Source organism: Ruditapes philippinarum, unplaced genomic scaffold (genome assembly GCF_026571515.1).
Source record: "Ruditapes philippinarum isolate M1 unplaced genomic scaffold, ASM2657151v2 ctg5494_1_1_1_1, whole genome shotgun sequence".
NCBI classification, from domain to species: domain Eukaryota; kingdom Metazoa; phylum Mollusca; class Bivalvia; order Venerida; family Veneridae; genus Ruditapes; species Ruditapes philippinarum.
This window is the reverse complement of record NW_026866839.1, coordinates 20,288-42,681: the sequence shown is the minus strand read 5'-3', so window position 1 is coordinate 42,681 and position 22,394 is coordinate 20,288. Positions and strand designations below refer to the sequence as shown.

The window sequence follows — 22,394 nt, the reverse complement described above, 5'->3', positions numbered from 1 at the left end:
ATTAGGAATTCAAAGAAAATAATAATAGGCCCACAAAGGGGAAAGGGACAGGAGACCGGGGGAAGGGGGGGGGGGTTAATCAAAGAAATAAAAACTAGAGGCAATGGGGAAGATACTTACCGTAGACGAGAAAACAACAAGGGACACAAGCAAAAGTGTCACCAAAACAGTATGAAACAACATAGACATACATCTGAGGAACACAGTGGGGCGCTGGATGACTGATGATTGGAATTTGAGTAGGAAACGGTAGTACAGATTCTCAGGCAGATGTCAAATTTGATTTTGTCATTTTTTGTAAATTGTTTTACAAAAGATGAGAACAATAAATTGTTTCAGTTGAGTTTTGTATATTAATCTTTATTTCAAATTGTCAGTGTTGGTTTACTGATGTTTGAGATTAGTGTTTATTCATATGTGTTATCATATGAGTGTAGGGTTTCGTCATATATATTTGTAAGTATGGTTTGTATTTAACCGATTTGTAAAATTTCTTCAAAGAAATTTGACAAATTTTATTTACTCTGAAAGAGTTACTTTGAATATTGTGTAATGTGAAAACATAACACAAGTTCTACAGTTTTGTAGATGAGTCAGTGTACTAACGTGCATGGTTCACAATCCCAAAGAACGCGTTCACCATTCCCAACAGTGCTTCGGGCACTTTTCTGGTTGTTAATGCCTTACAGCATTTTCAAGCAGTATACATTACCTTTATTGGTAATTTCACTGTTAGGACAGAAGTACTTTAACGAGTCCCATGTCCTTAGTATTAGTTCTACTGTAGTTAGACAGTATGGTTTTTGATATATATGCAGGTATCAGTAATTTTTGTTTATGAGTTGAAAATGTCGGGACGCCATTTTATCCTTGGCGGGGAAGTATGTCACAGGGTCATTTTGTCTTTGCTAGAATACTCTGTAATTCATACCCATACTCTATATCATTCCCATGATTCCCCTATCGTCTCTTTTTCAATCATTCATATCATTATTCAACTTCATACTAATAACTTCATTTGACCTGTAACACGTTGACGGGCCTCATTCACTTCATTTTTGAATTCGGTCACGCTAACCTTTACGCATGCGCACAAGAAATGAGAACTTTTAGCGAGAGCTGTTGTCATGGGTTCGAGTCCCGGTCAGGCTGCACATTTTTCTCACCCTGTGACATTTGGCGCCCAACGTGGGGCCGTGACTGCTTATAGCTCAGAGTTCCATTAGCATTGCACTGTAGCTTTGTGAAATTCGAGGACAAATTTCAATATTGTGGTGAAGTATGTCACGGTTCAGAACTGTTCACTATTTAGGGGAGAAGATGTGTAAGCGGCCGGATAGCTCAGTCGGTAGAGCCGCGGTACGGTATTCCGAGGGTCCCGGGTTCGAGTCCCGGTCAGGCTGCACATTTTTCTCACCCTGTGACATTTGGCGCCCAACGTGGGGCCGTGACTGAATATAGCTCAGAGTTTAATTCACATTGCTCTGTAACTCTGTGAAATTCGAGGACAAATTTCAATATAGCAGGGGAGTATGTCACGGTTCAGAACTGTTCACTATATAGGGGAGAAGATGTGTAAGCGCCCGGATAGCTCAGTCGGTAGAGCCGCAGTACGGTATTCCGAGGGTCCCGGGTTCGAGTCCCGGTCAGGCTGCACATTTTTCTCACCCTGTGACATTTGGCGCCCAACATGAGGCCGTGACTGATATAGCTCAGAGTTTAATTTACATTGCTCTGTAACTCTGTGAAATTCGAGGACGAATTTCAATATAGCAGGGGAGTATGTCACGGTTCAGAACTGTTCACTATTTAGGGGAGAAGATGTGTAAGCGGCCGGATAGCTCAGTCGGTAGAGCCGCAGTACGGTATTCCGAAGGTCCCCGGTTCGAGTCCTGGTCAGGCTGCACGTTTTTCTCACCCTGTGACATGTGGTGCCCAAAGGGGGACCGTGACTGAATATAGCTTAGAGTTTAATTCACATTGCTCTGTAACCTTAGAAATTCGAGGATGAATTTCAATATAGCAGGGGAGTATGTCACGGTTCAGAACTGTTCACTATATAGGGAGAGAAGATGTGTAAGCGGCCGGATAGCTCAGTCGGTAGAGCCGCGGTACGGTATTCCGAGGGTCCCGGGTTCGAGTCCCGGTCAGGCTGCACATTTTTCTCACCCTGTGACACTTGGAAACACCCCGCCGACTGAAATTATTTGCAAAACTTGGGAATTTACTAAATCCACAGAAAGAAACGCTGATGACCCGTTTTTCTGCACGTGCGCTGCCGTATAAGGGTTTCCGTCTGTCGCGTTTCCGAGACCATTCCCAGAATTCCCACTTGATAAGCACGCGCCAGTTTTGCACGCGCCAAAAATTATATTAACATCATTTCTATTCAGATACCCGTATGGTAAACAGTGCGCTGATACCCAGTTCGTGTTGTCGTTACTGTCAATAACATTTTCAGGATGGGTACCAGACGATGCTTGGACTGTTACGTTATGTAACTTCGTATATGACTTGATGAGGCCAGCATCTGGATCCCAGCTTTTAATTGAACCAATGAACAAGGCGCAGAATATAGTGTATTTCAGAAATGGAGACAACATGTTTATCTGAAAATAAAAAATATCAAATATAGTCCATTACATGACTAAATACAAATTGGAAGGACACACAAGCGCACGCACACTGGCACGCATGCATGCACAAATAAAAAAACAAAAAACAGAATATTAATATTATATTTATTGATTAGAAGATACTTTTTTAAGTTCTCTGAGAACACCCCTAAAATTTTTTCAATTGATATACTCTTTTTGGCTGCAAAATTCAGTATAACAATTCTTCTAGATTTAAAAAGTCATCTTCACATTTTTTGTTATAATTCTGTATCATTTATCGCTCAATAAAAAAAGGAAAAAAAAAGATTTAATAAAAAACATACTCTGGTTATAAAAATGAACATAAAAACGTAACAAGTTAATTTCCCCTGAACCTACAAACTATATACAATCATATGTGCCACATATTCAGTTCAAATATGTTTATATAGAGACACTTAAAACAGGATGTACGTACGAATGTTTTGATGTTACATCAATGTATCATCATCTTTATCTAGATTTTACCTATCCTGTTATACAGAGATCAATCATTAGTGTCCCGGGGATTGTTTAGTTTTATGAACCGGTTGTAGATTTAATGTATTGATAATATGAGCCGCGTCACGACAAAACCAACGTAATGCGTTTGCGACCAGCAGTCTGATCAGGATACATGCTGTTCGCTTACAAACCCTATTACAAGTAGAGAAACTGATAGCCAACAGCATGGATCCTGATCAGACTGCGCGGATGCGCAGGCTGGTCTGGATCCATGCTGGTCGCAAACGCATTACGTTGGTTTTGTCGTACGTGGCTCATATTAGATCTAAAGGGAAGGTGGTGATATAGATGGTACTGCCGTACGTTAATTAGACACAAAAGGCTCTTATAAAGTTTGTTAAAACTGTTATTTTTGACGTCACATTTGAGTTTACTTGAAGGTTATTTGCTAGAAGTTAAAACAAACAAACACCCCCCCCCCCAAAAAAAAAAAAAAAAAAAGCAACAACTATCAACCCGTTATATTTAATTACGGTTAATTTCTTGCTGATTAACAGTGGGGTACATTTGTATATAATTATATCAGTTTTCTATAGTCGTTTAATTGAAAAATGTCCGAATTTTCTTTATAAACAGAAAGGAAACATACATTGTATGCTTTTCATACATATGGAACATGGCTGGATATTGTGTGCATCATTAAAAAGTTTATATATTATTTAAAAAATATTTTAAATCTATCTTTTTATCAATGCCTCACTTTTTACCGTTTGAAGTATTACTGTTATTTAATTGTTTACGTTAATGCCATATAACACGTTTATGCTATATAACACGTTAATGCTATATAACACGGGAATGTTATAAAACACGTTTATGCTATAAATGTGGGAATGCTTTATAACACGGGAATGATATATAACACGTTAATGCTGTATAACACGCTCATGCTTTATAACACGGGAATGCTATATAACACGTTGATGCTATAGACGCGGGAATGCTTTATAACACGGGAATGATATATAACACGTTAATGCTATATAACACGCTAATGCTTTATAACACGGGAATGATATATAACACATTAATGCTATATAACACGCTAATGCTATATAACACGTTAATGCTATATAACACGTTTATGCTATAAACGCGGGAATGCTTTATAACACGGGAATGGTATATAACACGTTAATGCTATATAACACGTTAATGCTATATAACACGGGAATAAATAGTGATATATAAATCTTTAAATATAACAAGGACAATAAATACAATATAGAAAAATTTACGGATTGTTCATCTTTTTTTCCTTCTGTGCAATAGTAGTTAAAATAAGATGCCAAAATATCTAAACGTAATACTTTCGTTGTTTTGAATAATTCATAAAGTTACTGGACCACGTAATAAAAACATCGATTAGTGACGTAGATATGTACTAGTTAATATAATAAAATGTATATCAATTTAGTTTAAGTCAATCCTTCTTTAAACAAAATATATTCATGTTTTTTGTGTCAATCCTTCCTTAAGTGTTTTTCGTCAACATATGCAAAATCCTGGTGCGATTAAAACATTATTACACCGTTGTGTATCAGTTATTAACAATCATTCTCCAATCAAACGATTGATTGAAATTACATTCATAGGTGTGCACAGTAATATTTTGTTTTTAAAAGCTGCAAGCCTTCAGATAAGTGAAATATTCAAGCTATAGAAAAAATATCAATATTCATGTATATATTTTTATCAACATGGCGCTTCGTATGCTTTATGGAACGTATGACATAATTTACGAACTTTATCGCCATATTTTTACCAAGTTACAAACATGGGAAGATTTGTTTTCGAATAACCATATCAGGTCGATTTACCCTTACTCCTTTAGTATTGTTTTTGAGATTCTTTTATCGCATAGTTTGGCCCGCCCTGTGGTCCTTTACCGACCGAAATATGAGGCATGATGAAAATTGTAATTAAAATAAGACTTGCATACTCCGTAAATTGTAGGTATTACAGTACATTATGTTAAGCATAAGATGAAAATATAGAGTAACGCGCATTCATTAAAAGTTAATATAAGAGTTATATATATTTGTGTTTCAAAAAAGTAATATGCTTTAACTCCCAGTCGTCAAAATATGTATGATCGAAAAAGTATAATTTTTATTTCAAAAATGTATTTTACATACCTGAAATACTGCACCATAAACAAATAGATAGTTCTGATATACACGACCTTATATACACTGAACTAGCTCGATGCTTCTATATATAGTTTCTTATCATTTAAATGTGGAGATCATTTTGTAGGGACATTTTATAATAACAATCTATATCTATCTATATATAATTGTATTATGTTATTCTACAAACATATTATTTGACCGCGACATACAGTCGAAGAACAAGACAACTGTTGAAAACGATGACGACAGTTGTAAATTATACATGTAACATGGGAGAAGTTGGAAGCAACAGATGGTTATATCAGTTATAAAAAAAAATTAAAAAAAAAACAACAAAAAACAAACAAACAAAAAACAATTAGTTCATAAAACCCGTTTTGAACAAATAGTTTAAATTTATACCACAATGTCTTCATGCAATTATTTCGACTCTATAATCCTTCAAGCTATGCTTGGTCCAATATATCCACCTATTTCATAGAATTAAGTAGCATCATCAATACATAATACAAAATTCTTTTAATTTTTCTTAATTAAAAATGTATTTATTTATTTTCAATTAATCAATTAGTTGCCAATGTAAGTTTTGATGTTGTCCATTTTTTGTGATATCTTATGTGTCTATAATTAAAAGATACCTAAAAATGGAATTATTTGTGCCATCTGCGTCACATTGTACTGTTAACTGGTATAATAAATTGTGAAGAACAATATCATTTTGTTATTGTTTTCATGTAAATTAATTAAGAAAATATATTATATACTGATAAATAAAATATTGATGAAATAAAAGCGTATTTTTGTTTCCGCATTCTTCACTGGTGTCTTGTCATATTACTTCCTTCTATTCAGCCATTAAAGGGGGGAAGCATTCAGATTGTGATCTCAAAAAAGAGACAAATGTAATAAACAGGAAACGTTTTTTTTGTTCATTTTTTCAATCAATACATTATTTATTTTCACCTTGTGGAATTAAATTTATCCTATTTCACTCGTGGACTATCGCCAGTCTTGAAATATTGCCTACACCGCTCAATGAATCAATAGAAAACATGGTACAAACACAACACGGTAACCAATGGGGGCAATGCGGGATTAGCGGGATAAATGAGGCACTATGGTGATTTTGTTTCGGCGTTAAAATACCAATGGATATTTCAAAGTCACATTTCGAATAGTTTTGACATCTAACTGTCCCTGCAGAACCGGACCTTAACCGAGACTTTGATAATCCAAGAGTCAAAGAAAGCCATAGTTAAAGATCTGACTGCAGTGATCCACTGCATGAAACCGAGTATTAAAATAATAAAAAAATAACATAGAAGATTAAGTGGCTTACATATTCATCGTTTTCTTTCTTTTAGTCTGCATTGTTGCTTCCCATGCCGTGTTTGTTTCATTTGCTAGATTTTAATTCATTAGCGTAACAGCAGCGATTATATCACTGCGTTTTTAGAAATTACCCGCGTAAAAAACGCACACAATTACCTTCATAAAAGACGCACCCGCGCATAAGACGGGTAGCGGAACCATCTACTGTAGTACTAAAATTCAATATTGGCAATCTGATTTTATGAAATTGTGGATACACAATAGAGATATTATTAAACATTATAAAAACAATTAGAGAACTGCTTGCTTGAATAATCGAGAAAAAAAGTAAACGAATTTCCCGCAAAATATTTTATAAGAGCTGTCAGCAGAACTTCACATGCAACTATTTCCAGTGCTAGGTCTTGGTAATCTAAGAATGAACAGACACATACGAGTCTTGGACAGTGACCCAGATATTTGCATGTTCACAAAAAAGGCTATAATTTACTTTAATCACGTCAGAGTTATTTGTCTTTGTAAGTGACTTTCATTACGATTTAGAGACATGAATTTAGTTTAATGAAACTTCCATCAATAGTTTCTATAATACAGTAATATTTCAAGGCAAATATTTGGGTCTTTGAAAGTGACCTATAATTATAATCAAGAAGGCATGTATCAATTTTCAAGAGAAAACCTTCAGTAGTTGAGAAAATTGTAACATGCAAAGCTTAACTCAAGTAAAAAATTCATACCCGAGTTATGGACAATGGAAAGTGAACTCTAATTGTAGATAATCATGGAGATGTGTATTAAGTTTCAAATGAGTATTTTATTAAGAACTTTTAAATATTGATATTTCATGTGAAATTTTAAACACAATTTATTTAATCTCACAAATGGCCATACAGAATTGCCAACAAAATCCACCTCAGAGTTTAGGGCCCTTTAGTCTGACCCCGTTTATCACCATGAATATATGTTATAAGTTTCAAGAGAACACCGCGAGTACCTGTGATGAGTGATTTCAACAAAGATTTTTTTTGGTTCATCAGGGGCCATAAATCAGTCAAAGTCCGGAACTGTAGACTAGTTACCAATTATGATCTCAAAACCACATGTGTAAAGTTGCAAGCAAATATTCAAATTATTGATAAGATATGATGCTGCACAAAAATGCCCATTAAACTTTCAGAAATAATACAATGTTGTGGATTCCAGTGATTACATTTAGCCCTGCTATTCTTTTAATAGAGGAGCTGAAAAGTAAATTTATATGCACCGTCACTTAATGATTTTCACTGTTGATGAATTTGTTTTCCTAAAAGAAATATTTGTGAGGTAGGTCATTGGGTTTGGGTATTACTAGTTGTAGACTAGAACTGCCAATGTCATGGCGTGAATACCCCCCCCCCCCGCATACCACTTTGTCAGAATAAACAGTGGTCATTTAGAGCTCAGGGACAATCCTCAGCCAAACCTGAGGGTAGTAAGCCAGTGAATTGCTAAATTCAGTATTCTACATGCTTTTAACTTTGACCTACTGACCTGAAAACTAAAACTGCCACTGCATGACTTGAATACCCCCCCCTAATTCATGCAGCTTTGCCTAGGGATGTTTTATGATGAATATATGAGAACATAATTATATGCACCAAATGTGAAAATGTCAGAATCAATTCACTTCTGACAGGCATTCTTAGCATTTGAGCAGACAATGTTATTGTAGTAAAAGCCCCTGTGACCTTGACCTTTGACACAGTCACCTGAAAATCAATAGAGGTCATTTTATAGTCATACCCAACCTCAACACTAAATTTGAAGACTGTTGACCAAAGCATTCTTATGCAATTGAGCGGACAGGCTTTTTGATCTTAAGGTCCCTGTGACATTGACCTTTGACCAAGTGACCTCAAAAGCAACATGGGTCATCATATGGTCATGACCAACTTCCATGCCAAATATGAAGAATGTGAGTCAAAGGATTCTTAATTTATTTGGTGGACAAGCTTTATTTAGTCAAGGCCCCTTTGACCTTGTGACCTCAAAATCAATAGGGGTCATCTAATTATCATGACTAACCTCCATGCCAAATATGTAGACTGTGGGGTGAATGATTCTTAAATTATTGAGCAAAAAAAAATTTTTTAGTCAAGGCCACCGAGACCTTGACCTTTGACCCAGTGACCTAAAAATCTGTTGGGGTCTTCTTTTTATCATGACCAACTTTCATGCAAAATATAAAGACTGTGGGTCAAAGGATTCTTAAGTTATTGGGCAGACAAGCTTTATTTAGGCAATTTCCTTGTGACCTTTGACATATTGACCTCAAAATCAATAGAGGTCATCTACTAATTATGAATAGCCTCCATGTCAAATATTAAAACTATAGACGAAAAAGCAATTTATGAAGCAGATTATGAATAGACATTGTTACAGAGTATAACTGCATCCTGTGTTAGATTTCTGCGATTTGAAAGAAGCTGCTGCCCCTACGAACTCCAACATGAAATGTTAAGGTCATCAAAACAAGTCCTCCCTTATAGAAGTGAAGATGATGAATGGATGGATTTGGCTTTGGTAGATTCTCTGCCTTATTTATACTTTCTACAGTGTAAGACATAGTCTCATCTTAGAAGTTAGGGATAAACAGGCGGCAATTTCCAACCTTGCAAAATGCAAATCTTATGAGGTGTAACAGTACAAAACTTACTTATCTGTATTAATTTGTACATTTGAATAGGACATAACCTTAATAAATGTGTCTGATAAACTAACCCGGTATTTACTTATTTCATTTTATCAGTTAACAATGAAACTATTTGATGTGATATCATTTAAATCATATGATCTTTCAACTTCCAGTTTCTGAACTGCCTACAATAAATATTTTTATACCCCTATATACTTGTTTATGCTCTGAAAAGTTAAAATCTTATTTATTACATTCTATATATATTTCATGATATATGTTTTTTATGATTTAAATTATTCAAAATATCGAGAGTTCGTACTATGCACAGTATCCAAAGAGTAGAGGTAAATTTAATATTAGAAATAAGGAGACTTATCCTTACGTATTGTGTTATTAAATCTAGCTACACTGAATTATACTGAGTCAAACAAGGTTTTGTTTGCTCTCATATTTCATGGAATGAAATTACCGTCATAAAACATTCAAAAATGACCCTCGTAAAATGTTTAAAACTAAAGCACACCGCAGTGCATTGACGCAATATTATCCTAATATCCCGAACGACCATGAAATACATATAACACCACTGACGTTAAGTCCGGGCTACAAGACGGCCCTTTTTACCTGCTGTTGTGATGTATAAGGATTTGATTTTGATGGGGATATGATTCACAAACTTCGAAAGATCTTGGGTCATGATAATTTTCTTTTTCACCAAAATAATGCAACATTTTATAAATAGGGGTTATGACCCTACTCCTTTAAGACATACTACATGCTTAATGTTCAAACACTTTTACAGATGGTAGGAATTCATTTTATTTACATGGCTTGTTTAAAAAAGATCATGTTTAGGGGCTAACAGTGAGGTATGGTGCACCATTAATCAATTTTAACTCCGGGGAGTGTTAATGCTGCTGACGCTTCCAAGGCGCCGCCGCTCTATTCTCTTCAGATGTACGAGGGCTGTTCAAAAAGTTCGTGGACTCCGGTTCTACTGTTCACATCTTTTTTTTTATTTGCGTATATGATTTTACAAGAGACATATATGAAAATATGTCCTTAATAAACAGTGAAAAAATCAATACAATATGTTTACAAAATTTCTGAAAGAGCGAATTTCTAGTTTTAAACGGGCTTTATACTTCCCATCTAACCCGTCTGTCTACTGCTACTCAAAACCTGTTTGTTCAGCTATTCAACGTCCAGACGACGTCAAATTTCAGATTTACATCAGTTAAATATTAGTAAATGATTACTTGTATTTTACTTCATAAAACAATCATTCAGTTTGTTTCAACATTTGTTTATATTTAAACATTATATGAAAAATTTGGCGTGCGCCGATGTAACGTTGCCATGGTTATTAAAGTGTACATAACTCGTAAAGGAAATACAAGTTTACAATGAAAGTAAATCTTACTTTTAGAAATAAAGACACTCTTTCGATTCATATCCACTAAAGGTGTTTTTATGAACCAAGTAAAAAATGACAGCAAAAATCCACGAACTTTTTGAACATACCTCGTATGTCTTGTTTATTGTGACATACAAATTTTATGACACGTATGTGTCCCGCCTGTCACCTCATCTACTATAAGTACTAGTATCTTCTCATTTAATTACATCTCAGTTCTTTCACTTTTCTGCGCCTCTCCCCGCCCGCTTGGAACTCGGGGAAAAAGAAAACCACAGTTACATGAAAATACTCTGTGTTTTAAATCTGTGCATGAGCGATACTAGGAAAATGCATCAATCTTCACGACTGTAGCACCAGCTTAAGCGGTGTTCAGTTTTCAAAACTAATTTGGTAAAAAGAAATTATCAAGAAGGGCCAGTAAAAGATAACAACACTGAAGTGTAGTACAGGGCAACCTGTTACAGCTGCCACGTTGATCTTGAAACCTGCTGTTGTGGAGTATGAAACTGTACTTTACTATCTAACTTATCGTGGTTTTGGTTTACGTATTTCATTATTTAAATTGTTGATTTTATCAAATTTTATGTTTATCTTATTTATCTATGATAGCAACAGAGATTGCATACGTACAATATAAAGTCATCAGAAACGTTTCATTTGTTTCATACAACATTTCATCTTTAAACAAGTAAGTAATTTGCCTTTCAAATATACTAACATAAGACTCTATCTATTGTTAATCATATTTATTTTCTTATTTGTTATTTAGATTATCTTATTTGTCAGTCAGAGAAGTGCGTTTTAAGATTTTGAACATACATGTATCCACCTAGCCAGACGTTCGGTGGAAATGAAATTAACGTCTCATGATGAAAGAGATGTATGTATCTATTTTCATGTATTAAAATGTATTTTTACGTCTACTGCATATTGTTTTTCCGCTGTAATTTTGTATTAACACATGTATAAAATACATACACCAACATTCACATATATAACACCTCACTTCGATATACGGTTAAATTTTGATGATAGTAAAATATTTGATAAAGAGTCAAAAGATTTTGTTTAATCTTTTCTTTATAGAAAATAATATAATCTTATATGTACATTTCATTATCGAAAGTTGTAGAGGTTTTGTTCTAAGGCTTTATTTAGAATGGTTTATTTACTATCGACATATTTTTTTCTAAAAGTGAGTACTACTAAGTCTCTCGATGAATAAAAAAAATGGTCGATCGCAGAAACGTGTATTTATTTTGTTAATCGACATACTATGTTTCTAACAATTATGTTTCTCTTTATATATGAGAGATTTAAAGCATCTATTGATAACTTGTATATCACACTGAAGCAATTCTACATAAAACAAGTCTGTTTCTGTTTTTTTCAGGGAATGGCACAGACATGTAACATTGACGATTCGACGCTCACCGCCGTATGAACACATTAGCCGATGTTTCCAAATTCAAATCATTTCCAAGTTTATCTCTGCTGAAGCTCAAGGGGGACGGTAGATTGCACTTTCCGGTACTGCCCATAAACAAAGTAAATAATACTTAAACTTTTTTTCTGTTTAATAAAGAAGTATCGTTTAATTTTCAGGGGAGGATGAGCAGGGTTGAAAGTAAAGTACATAAGTTAAACTGGGGGACACCATTCATGATACAAGAATTTGATGCTGGGAGACAAAATGAGTTTTACTTTCAATTTATGTTATGTATCGCAAGCATGCTCATGTTTGAGTACAATAATACAAGTCATTGAAAGTTATTTCGTACTCACACTAACATTAAGATAGTGGTGTCAGGTATTTAAACAATTTCAATAAATGATATCATATCTTTTTAATCATATCTTGTTGATATGTCCTATTTTAACCTGCTGTTGTAGATGAGATATTAAATTTTATTAATAGAGTGTACTTATATATATTTATACAATTAATAAATGATTTTGTTGATACGAAGTTTTGGACGTTCTTCCTATGTAAATTATATATTGCCATAGTTATGTTGAATACAATTTACCTTCGGTTATTTTAGTATTTGCAAAATGCAAATGCTTTCAATGATAAATCTGTACTCTAATTAAGGGCCAGTTTGATTTTGCAGAGCAATGAATGCTGAAAATATTAATCACCTTGTGATTTTGTAAAAAAGCTTTTCATGTACGTTTATGTCCTGCTTTAATAAAGCATTATTTTGGGATAATTATATAAAGAAACTTAAGCTACCTAACAACTTTATAAATTGAATAAATCGTTCGTTTCCAATTTGGAGAATCATGTCATTTAAACTACAAACTGATCTTTTTGGTTTAAAAGCATCACACGATCATATCAATTTTATCGTTCATAAAAGGGCAAAAATATATTTAGTAATTTCACATATTGTAATGCACTTAAAGATCCTGTAACTCAATTTTTATGGTTTTATATCATAAATCTAACGCTCTAATGACGATTTATTAATATTGTAAGTTCAAAAAAAACATTTTTTGTAAAGATATTACCGAATTTTCATTTCATGTTAATAAAGAAAGATAATAGAAATTTATTTTCGATTAAGTCATAGCTAAACTTTTCAATAAGGAATGAATGCATAAATTTTAATGATTAATTATAATGCGAATAAACATTTGGAGTACATATTTAACATATTTTTTAATGTTTAGAAAATGGTTTAGAAGAATAATTGTATGTATATATAAAATGTCACTTAAAAGTTGTTACAACATTAATTTAGCGTTCACACAGAAATAAGTAGTATTATCAAAAGTTTGTGTCCCCTAGGTCTTTTATAGATGATAATTATGCTACATGTATTTCTTTATATTTATAAATATATTTCATATTTCATAGTAATAAAAAATGGAATGATAAACAGTACATTTTTTTATCTACGTAGTTATTAGAGGTTGACTCTGAAGTTGTCTAGATTCATTAATGTGGTGAGAATTATAAGAATTACAGTAGAGACTACGCCTTCATTATGCCGAAATAAAACCCCTGTCACACTAGGGCGGCGTAAATTCAGAACGCCGAGGTGAGCGCAGTAAGATTACAAACATCGCCGCAGCATCGTGACAGTATCGTAGTGGTATCGCATAGAATGCTGACCGACGACGCGCAATTTGAGCATGCTCATAACAAACGCCGTAACTCGGCGTTCTGATAAGAGCGCTGTGGGATCGCAGTAAGGACGCCGTAGAAACTGAGTAGCATCTACGACAACGCAACATGTGCGCCCCGAAAGCGTAAAAGGAACTCCGAAAGAATGCGCGCTTGTACGGAAATTAAACTTATACTACGTCTAGTATTAAGTGTGCTCTGCTAATTTACGGAATTTTCGAATTCAGCGCAGTACGAATGACGCGTGAGCACCGTAAAAGTGCAGTGGAAGCGCAAAGAACGCAGTAGAAGCACATTCTGAACGCAGACAATCACCAGTTAAAACGCCATGGATGCTCCCTAGCATAGCCATGATTGCAATGAGGACGCAGTGAAGACTCAGTGAAGTCTCCATGTCATTAAAATTATAACACTTTTATTAGGATCTCGCGGCGTTTTGTTAAATTTTACAGCGTCGGTCAAACGCAGTGAAAGAGCAGTCTAATGTGGCAGGGCCTAAATGAATTTGAAAAAAAAATCGATATAGGCGTATGTCAGTCAAGTTACGAATACCTCTTGATATATATTTTTGTTTCTAAAAACCTTTACATAAAATGATTCATGTTCGGGCCACTTAATCAAAAGAACTATTCGTCTAGCCAATGCATTACACACGCATTTCCTCTCACAAACGCAATGAAGTCAATCACATAACATAAGAGTTATATTGCAGACATTTATAAATATACGATGTATTAACTCATTATATGAATCATGGGGAAAATAAATTTGCATGTAATAAAACATCATGCCTTTAGAATCCGCACTTTTTTTAGCATCAGTTTTTCGATATAACTAGCGATTTTGATAAGACTGGACCTATTTTGAAAAATATTGAAGAAAATTATGATCTCAGTGTAGTCGAACCAGTATGTCATTACTACGATTTTCGACAATACAAACGAAACGAATGATGCGAAATTAACTGTTTCCCAAAGGGACTCCAACATGAAATGTTCATCACAACAATACCTTCCTTCATAGAGGTCAATATTATCAATGGACAAATTTCGCTGTGGTAGATTCTCTGTCGTATTTATACTTTCTACCCAAAAGATTTTTTCAGGGTCTTACATGTCTTAGGGGATGAAGTATTTTTTTTCTTTGATAGTACAATAGGTACAATCTAATCTGATATTTTAGACAACTAGCACTGTTAATAAATTGTTACATCTGTCAGTTGTGAATATGGTAATGCATGTACATATACTATTGCACTTAATAAATTAATTTTAACAGTTCATTATACATCTATATGCAGATTATTTATCATTATGCACATATAAATTTTGGTTCATACCCTAATTTTAATGGGTCGGGAAGGGGAAACAAACATATTTTTTTTTTGGCCTTGGAAATCCTCAAGTTTGTATTTCAATTTATGTTCAAGTTTCAAGTTGCTTAAGTAACAGGTATTTATTTTGATTTAACATTTACCGGACCATGTTTTACTTCGATGATGAAGAATTATTTCAATTGTTTAACTGTTTAAAAAAGTTTCATTTATTTATACTCAAAAATTATACAAGATTATTCGATTTGTTACACATTATCTTACGCAAGATCTAAATCATATATTTTTTTTTATAAATGATAAAAGTAATGAAGCTGCATGCCTTTATTTTTCGTCACCTGCTATTTTTTTCTAAACATATTAGATTATAATTAAGGTGTTTCGGATGTCATACTTCAATGCAATGTACACGCTATTTACTAGTTAACTAGTGTTAGTTATAAAGTATAACAACTAAATTCTAATAGATATAATGGTCAAAACATTCTTTTAGGGGAGTGCATTTTTAAAATTATCTATCATATATGTGTGTGTAATGGTAAAAATCAACAACAACATTTCAAAGTTTCTGAGTTTAAATACTCATATTAACATTCATTATGAAAATTACTGTTATATTGTATAACAATAATCTCTACATTTGAGCAATGAAATAAGCATTCTTACACAATTTCCCTTATAAATACAAATGTATGTAGTAAACCAAACTATGTTATCCCAAAAAATATGATAAACAAGATCAACAATGAAAGTCTTCTGTCTTGACAAATCAATAATGTAAAATTAACATAAAATAATTTCCCTTTGGTGAACAAAATAAGGTCTCCAACAGGTAGACAGGGTGCTTGATAGTAATTTTCTTATTGACGATCAACAGGAGTTTTTTCAAGATGAGTGCTCCTCAATCAAACACTATTCTGCGCTCTTTTTACATAATGGACATGTAACCTCACTATGTTAAGATACTGCGACCAGAATTAATATCCTCTGATTTTCCCTCCACCCTTTGTTGAATAACTATGACAGAAATTGTGTTCTGTTATGATTGAAAGGGTGCATTTAGTTTCTTCGACCTTAAGAAATATCCAACATATCTGCCACTCGTTTACAAGCCACGATATGCATTTAGTGTATAAATTTATTTTATCTTTCGCAGGTAATATTTTCATTATCCTTACAACAAATATCCATGTCTATCCTTTTTTAAAAAAAAGCATTTTGTTTCCACTTTTAAAACATATTACAATAATGGAACAACTGAAATAGTAATTAATTCCATCATTGTGTCAAATTCGGGTCAGTGTTTGTTAACTTTCAATCAAGATTAATAAGAAAAATACCTAAACCAAAACTTTAAAATCACACTTGAAATGAATTATCAGGTAAAGAAGACTTTTATGCCTATTGAAGAAGTAAAGAAACCAAGTAAATTACTCAAAGTGTTATTCATATAAATAAACATCTATATGGTGGGAAAATCAAAATTTGTTTTTCAAACATTTCATAGAAATTAATATGATTTTTGTTTCTTAATGTCTTTAATGTTAACTGTGATAATGAAACTACCTTTGAACGATAATTATCTCTTTAACTTCTGCAGTACCGTTTCTATCAAATTACCAAATTCCAGTTTTGCAGTTTATATTGATTGATCGATCTGATTGATTTAAAAATTTCGATTAAAAGAAAAATCGAATAAAATAAGGACTTACGAATTCAACTTTGATCTTGCTGCAAATAAAACCTCAAGGCAATAAACATAGTAAAATTGAACAATGGACTCGAAGAGAAAAAATACAAACATTTAAAATTAAGAAACTATTGAATAATTCATATTGCGCTTAAAATTACATCTCCAGTAGAACATTTGATTTGATATTAAAAGGTCAATCGTAGACATGCATTTTCTTAAGTTATTGTAACTTGTATTTATGATGAAAATAATAATATCTAATTAAATTTACAGGATGTCAGAAATGCCTGATTACACTCGCAATGTGTCACTCAGACTGTCTAAAGTACTTGATGAGATAGGAGTGAACGAAAAAATAGTAATAAAAAGAAGGCGACAAGGGCTAATGAAAGAATCAATACGTACGATAGGGCACAAATTAATAATACATGAAGATGTAAATTTGTATCTCTTAGGTAGTAGAATAGAAGGTACTACAACACTTGGACTTAATTCTGACGTGGATATTCTTTTCAAACGTCCCATGTATAGTGTTATACAAGATTGGACTGAATGGGAACCTGGTAAACAAAACCTGTTAATGATACAGGATGATACTATATCACCAGGATACTGCTTATTACAGATACTGAGATGTGATGCTCCACTTCCAGAGGTCAATGTATTTGATCAATACTCGCATAGAGATAGATTAGGAAGAGTACTATTAAATAATGCAATAGCAAATATCGTGAAGCATGCTGAACATGTTAGACATGGCCCAGCACAATCAATGGACGGAAGGCCTGGTTTCTTAAGTCATGACCTTGTCTCTGCAATGTCTTGTCAACAGTGGCCATTGCAAGCTAGACAATGGATTGCTCAGCAAGGTGAAGATATGGGGTGTTTCGTTGTAGGAGTTGGAGGCAAAGGAAGTGAAAATGAAGAACTTGAATGGAGAATATCCACTTCCCTTGCCGAGCGATATTTAATGTTTAATTTGAATATAACACAAATCAGATGCTATGTCTTAATGAAAATGATCTTAAAATCATTTATAAATACACAATGCCCTGACAGCATTTCAAGTTTTATGTGTAAAACGGTCATGCTTCATTGTATTTCAAGTACAGATAACAACGCTTGGAATGAAAACACCTTGCTAATCTGTCTGAATTATTGTCTGACAATTCTTTACAATTGTGTTTTAAATGATAATTGTCCACATTTTATCATCCCTGAGAACAATTTAATGGCTAGACGTTTTACTCCATTGACAAAACAAGTCATACTAGATACACTCTCTTACATTATAAGCAGTAACGGAAGTGCATTACTTGAAATAGAATGTGATCAACTTGGTTTCAGAATTCAAAACACTTTTTTGAGGTTAGTAGAGATTGTACCTGAAGCTATGTCTTGTAAGATTTCAGGTAGTCTCGTAAAAAATATTGGTTTTTCCTTCAGTGACATGCATTATTCTGTCCTCAAAAAAACGAATAAAATCAATGACATAAGAGTTCTATTGCAGACATTATATAAATACCTTATGCAATTAACTCATTATATGAATCAAAGGCAAAATAAATTAGCATGTGGTGCATTGGCTAAATTTCTAAGCATGCATTTAGGTTCCGCTCTAGCTTCAATTAACATACATAGTCAAGTTGGTTTGTGCCGAGAATCTACCGTTTTGTTGTCGTTATGTCTAAACTTAGACCTAATATCAAATAAAGTGAAACTAGCATCAATTTTCTATTGTACAGGAGAAATTGAGAGGGCTGAACTTATTTTGAAAAATATTGAAGAAAGTTATGACCACAATGTGGTTGAACCAATATGTTGTTGCTACGATTTTCGACAACCTAAACGCAAAAGGGCATTCGATAAGTTATGTTATGAAGCAGATAATGAATATGCATTGTTACAGAGTATAACTGCATCATGTGTCATGTTTCTACGATGTGAAATAAACTGCTGTCCCAAAGAACTCCAATATGAAATGTTCAGATCAACGCAACCAGACCTCCCTTATAAAAGTTTCAATGATGAATGTATGAATTTGGCTGTTGTAGACTCTCTACCATATTTATACTTTCTACAGTTTAAGACATATTCACATCTCAGAAGGAATCGTGATAAACAGGCGGCAATTTCCAATCTTGCTAAATGCATTGTAGAGGAACCAAATTTCGGACACAAAGAAACAGCATTAAATCTTCTAGGTCAGTGTATGGAGCAATAAAAAAAATGGACGAGGCCTTAAAGTGCTATCTGTTATCTCTGAAAATACGAGGCAGAAATAATGCTGCAAACTTTCATATCTGTAGACTTGTAAGCTCAATGTTGTGTTCAGGCTTCCATTAAAATAAATGTGGAAATATTTACTTTTCGTGACTTCGAACTGAAAATATGAATACATGTGATCCCTTTATAGAAAGGCCTAGCTTGTCATACAATTTGAAAATGGAACAGCAAGATATATTACAGTTTTTTTATCTAGGATAAAAATATGTCACTTTTTGCGGTGTGTATGGTTATTTGTATGCATCGAACCAGGAGTTGTCATGTTATGCATTTGTCAGACTTGTAAGGTGACTTAGAATATTGAAAGCATGATGTAAAATTGTCTTTAACGTAAATTTTAACAAAGTAGAAATTACTATCTAATTATAATACGTAAATTCATTTATTATAGTTGTATGAAAAGGATTATGTTTCAAGTATTTTCAATGAACAATTTTAAAATATTAAGCAAACCTGCAACTGTATGATTGTCTTAAGTTTTATCGAACGTGTCAACGTGCCAAGCAAAATTGTATATTTAAATAAATTAGTTTGAGGTTCTAGGTTTTCAATAATATCTTCTAGTTTGGAAACATATGTGTATGATAAATGAAATATTTCGTCATTTAATTGTTCAAAAATGTTTTTATTCTTGTAATATTTCCCAATTTGAACGATGATATAAATATAATGGGAAGTCAAATATTTGTAAAAATTTAACATTGATTAAATTCTTTTGTCGCAATTTGTAATAATGAAACATTGTATATGTACGAGTATTTGTGCAAAAAACAATAAAAAAATGAAATATGAAATTCTTATCTTATTTTATATTTTAGTACAAAAGCATGTAAATGTTTTTAATTAAGTAATCTTATGTTATAAGGACAGTGTTAAGTAAACTGAAAAGAGTTATTTGTGTCTGAATTCCATATTCTTATGTTTTAGTTTTTCATAGGGACTTAACGAGTTATATAGTGAAAAGTAAGCACAAGAATATATATATGTATTTTCAAGCAAAATACGACTTTTTTCGGCTATCAACGTCACCCTAAGAAGTCGAAGTTGAGTAAAATTTCGATGATAATCTTTTATCACTGCCATTTAAACTAAATTTAAGGTACCTCGCCGCCACTTTCTAAGCCCGGTTTTGTAATGAATTTGCTGGAGAAAAGATATGGTGTTATATACTTTCCAAATTATATACTAGTACAAATATGTTTTGTATTATTTAGCTTAAAGTAGCATGCCTGCGAGTTCATGCTATTTTCAGAAAGTTTTTTAAATTGTTTTTAAAAGAAAGAAATATTATGCTCAAATTTGATGTTTGGATTAACTGATAATTGTTACACTGTATCTTTTTAACAAAGTAGATATGTTTTAACCTCCACACACTACTGGATACCACAATATGAGTATTTAGTGTCGTTAAAAAAAACTGGCAGATTTTTTAAGACAGGACCATCTTAACTCGCCCTGTTATAGGGAATGCAGCTATCCTTACATACGTTGTACATTCTTATCTGGAGGCATGCAGCTTTATTGCTAAATACCTGTTATTTCTGTTTAAGGTTTTTATTTCTTTTCTTACAGATTTGGCATTGTCTGCTCACCAAGTTGCCATACTGTGTATATAAAGACTCACAAAACAGTGAAATGAGCTGGAATCCCTGTCCTTTGCACCTATTTTTAGTCTATATAGATGAAGAAATATTTGTCATGTTGTAGATTTTAACTAAAGATATAATAGAAATGTTGTGACATTTATTATAAAAGATTTATGAGCTCTGATTCATATTATGATTAGACATATTTCACAAGAACGTCTACTATTGCCAAAATATCTATTCATGTATTTTTCTTTATTCATCAAATACACTATCAGTTACAAAGGGTTTTTGGCTATTGTGTGAATGAAATGTTTATGAAATACTTAAAATTGTTCAACTAGTCTGTAATATAATGTTGAAACAATGTAGAGTAGATGTGTTATGTGGTTTATTAATGAATAAAAGTATATGAATTGAACAAATGTTTTGATACTTTATTCTCACTAGTGAAATATAGATTTCAGAAATATTATATAAAAGATGTCAGCATCTGCCATAATATAATAGAAAAAATCTAAAAGGTCATAAAAAACAATGGTTTAATTTATTTAAAAATTTATTAATCGTTCATCAAAATATATTGGTGCTCACTTGTTTCGGAAAGCTATAATTATGATTCCTGGCTGAAATCCCGTCATCGTGCAACTTTTATGTAGCCAGCCCATTAACTAGATCCTAGTGTTGTTCATTCGCATGTAGCATTGCCTAGTGACACTTTACAGAAGATACACGACTGTTTCCCTCGGCCCATAAGCTATGTATAACATGCCCCTATACAGTCAAAGCCGGTCACTATTTTAACCACTTGTTCATTTAGGTGAGAGATTTTAGAGTTTGAGTTTGAATGAAATTGAATATGACACAGTGACATTTTTCTAGGTGTAAGAGGGTGTGTGACATGATGCACTTTAAGATTTTATCTCATGATCAGTCCCAATCAAACAGAGTCTGTAATTATCAATTAATATTGTTGTTTTCGTTGCTTTGGCGGGAGCACCTGTTTTCCAAATTTTCATATTGTTATGTGCAGTGTGGCAGCTATAAAAGTTGCCCCATAGTTCACTTTTATAGTGTTATTTTTTTTCTCGTCACTCCAGAATATTGACTAAGTGTTGAACATTGAATACCGCTTAGCCGGTGTAAGGGGTGCGTGAGGGGTGATGTATTTTCACATATAATTCAAAATGAGACTGCTATTTCCAATTGATATTGTTGTTTGCCTTTGAGGGTTCACCTATATTTTCAGATTGTTTTTGTTTGAATTGGAGAAGTTATTACCTCATCTATTGTAATAGATCTCAGTTGAACATTCTAGGACCACAGTTGCTCTGTTGTTCTATTATCAGGACACATCTGTAGGGATGACACTTATTTACATGTCAGAAACATTGTGTCAAAGAAAGGAACATGCCATTCTTATAAACCTACACCTTCCCAGTTATAAACATAACATCTGATGATGATTTAATATGACTATATGACATGTTTAAATGAGGCAGGAACATATTTGAATTAAATATATGTTTAGATAAGAATATAGATGACAGGAAATGTTCATCATCCTAACAATGGCTTGGGACGAATCAGTACTTATGAAAAGAAGTAATTTGATAAAATGAGCCGCGTCATGACAAA

At 33.1% G+C, this 22,394-nt stretch overlaps 2 protein-coding genes across 2 annotated transcripts; one reads left to right on the top strand and one right to left on the bottom strand.

The window, feature by feature from the left end:
• Positions 1–2,002: 2,002 nt before the first annotated feature.
• On the bottom strand, positions 2,003–3,044 carry LOC132733941 (uncharacterized). Its single transcript, XM_060720635.1, has 2 exons — positions 2,942–3,044; positions 2,003–2,609 (listed from the first exon to the last, which is right to left on the bottom strand). The coding sequence occupies exons 1-2, from the start codon at positions 2,960–2,962 to the stop codon at positions 2,166–2,168; spliced, it is 465 nt and encodes a 154-aa protein (XP_060576618.1). The 5' UTR covers positions 2,963–3,044; the 3' UTR covers positions 2,003–2,165.
• Positions 3,045–17,158: 14,114 nt separating this feature from the next.
• LOC132733936 (uncharacterized) lies at positions 17,159–19,108 on the top strand. Its single transcript, XM_060720631.1, has 2 exons — positions 17,159–18,296; positions 18,630–19,108. Exons 1-2 carry the CDS (start codon positions 17,159–17,161, stop codon positions 19,106–19,108), a joined length of 1,617 nt encoding a protein of 538 aa, XP_060576614.1.
• Positions 19,109–22,394: the final 3,286 nt, after the last annotated feature.

What these genes read in the sequence shown, in the direction of transcription:
- LOC132733941 (XM_060720635.1), bottom strand. Translation starts at nt 2,962, where the DNA reads ATGTTCATTTTTATAACCAGA. An exon ending in TGTTCATTTTTATAACCAGA is followed by an intron (nt 2,610 to 2,941) that starts GTATGTTTTTTA and finishes TTTTATTTTCAG; the next exon opens with ATAAACATGTTGTCTCCATT.
- LOC132733936 (XM_060720631.1), top strand. Translation starts at nt 17,159, where the DNA reads ATGTCAGAAATGCCTGATTACACTCGCAATGTGTCACTCAGACTGTCT. An exon ending in TATGTCTTGTAAGATTTCAG is followed by an intron (nt 18,297 to 18,629) that starts GTAGTCTCGTAA and finishes TCTATTGTACAG; the next exon opens with GAGAAATTGAGAGGGCTGAA.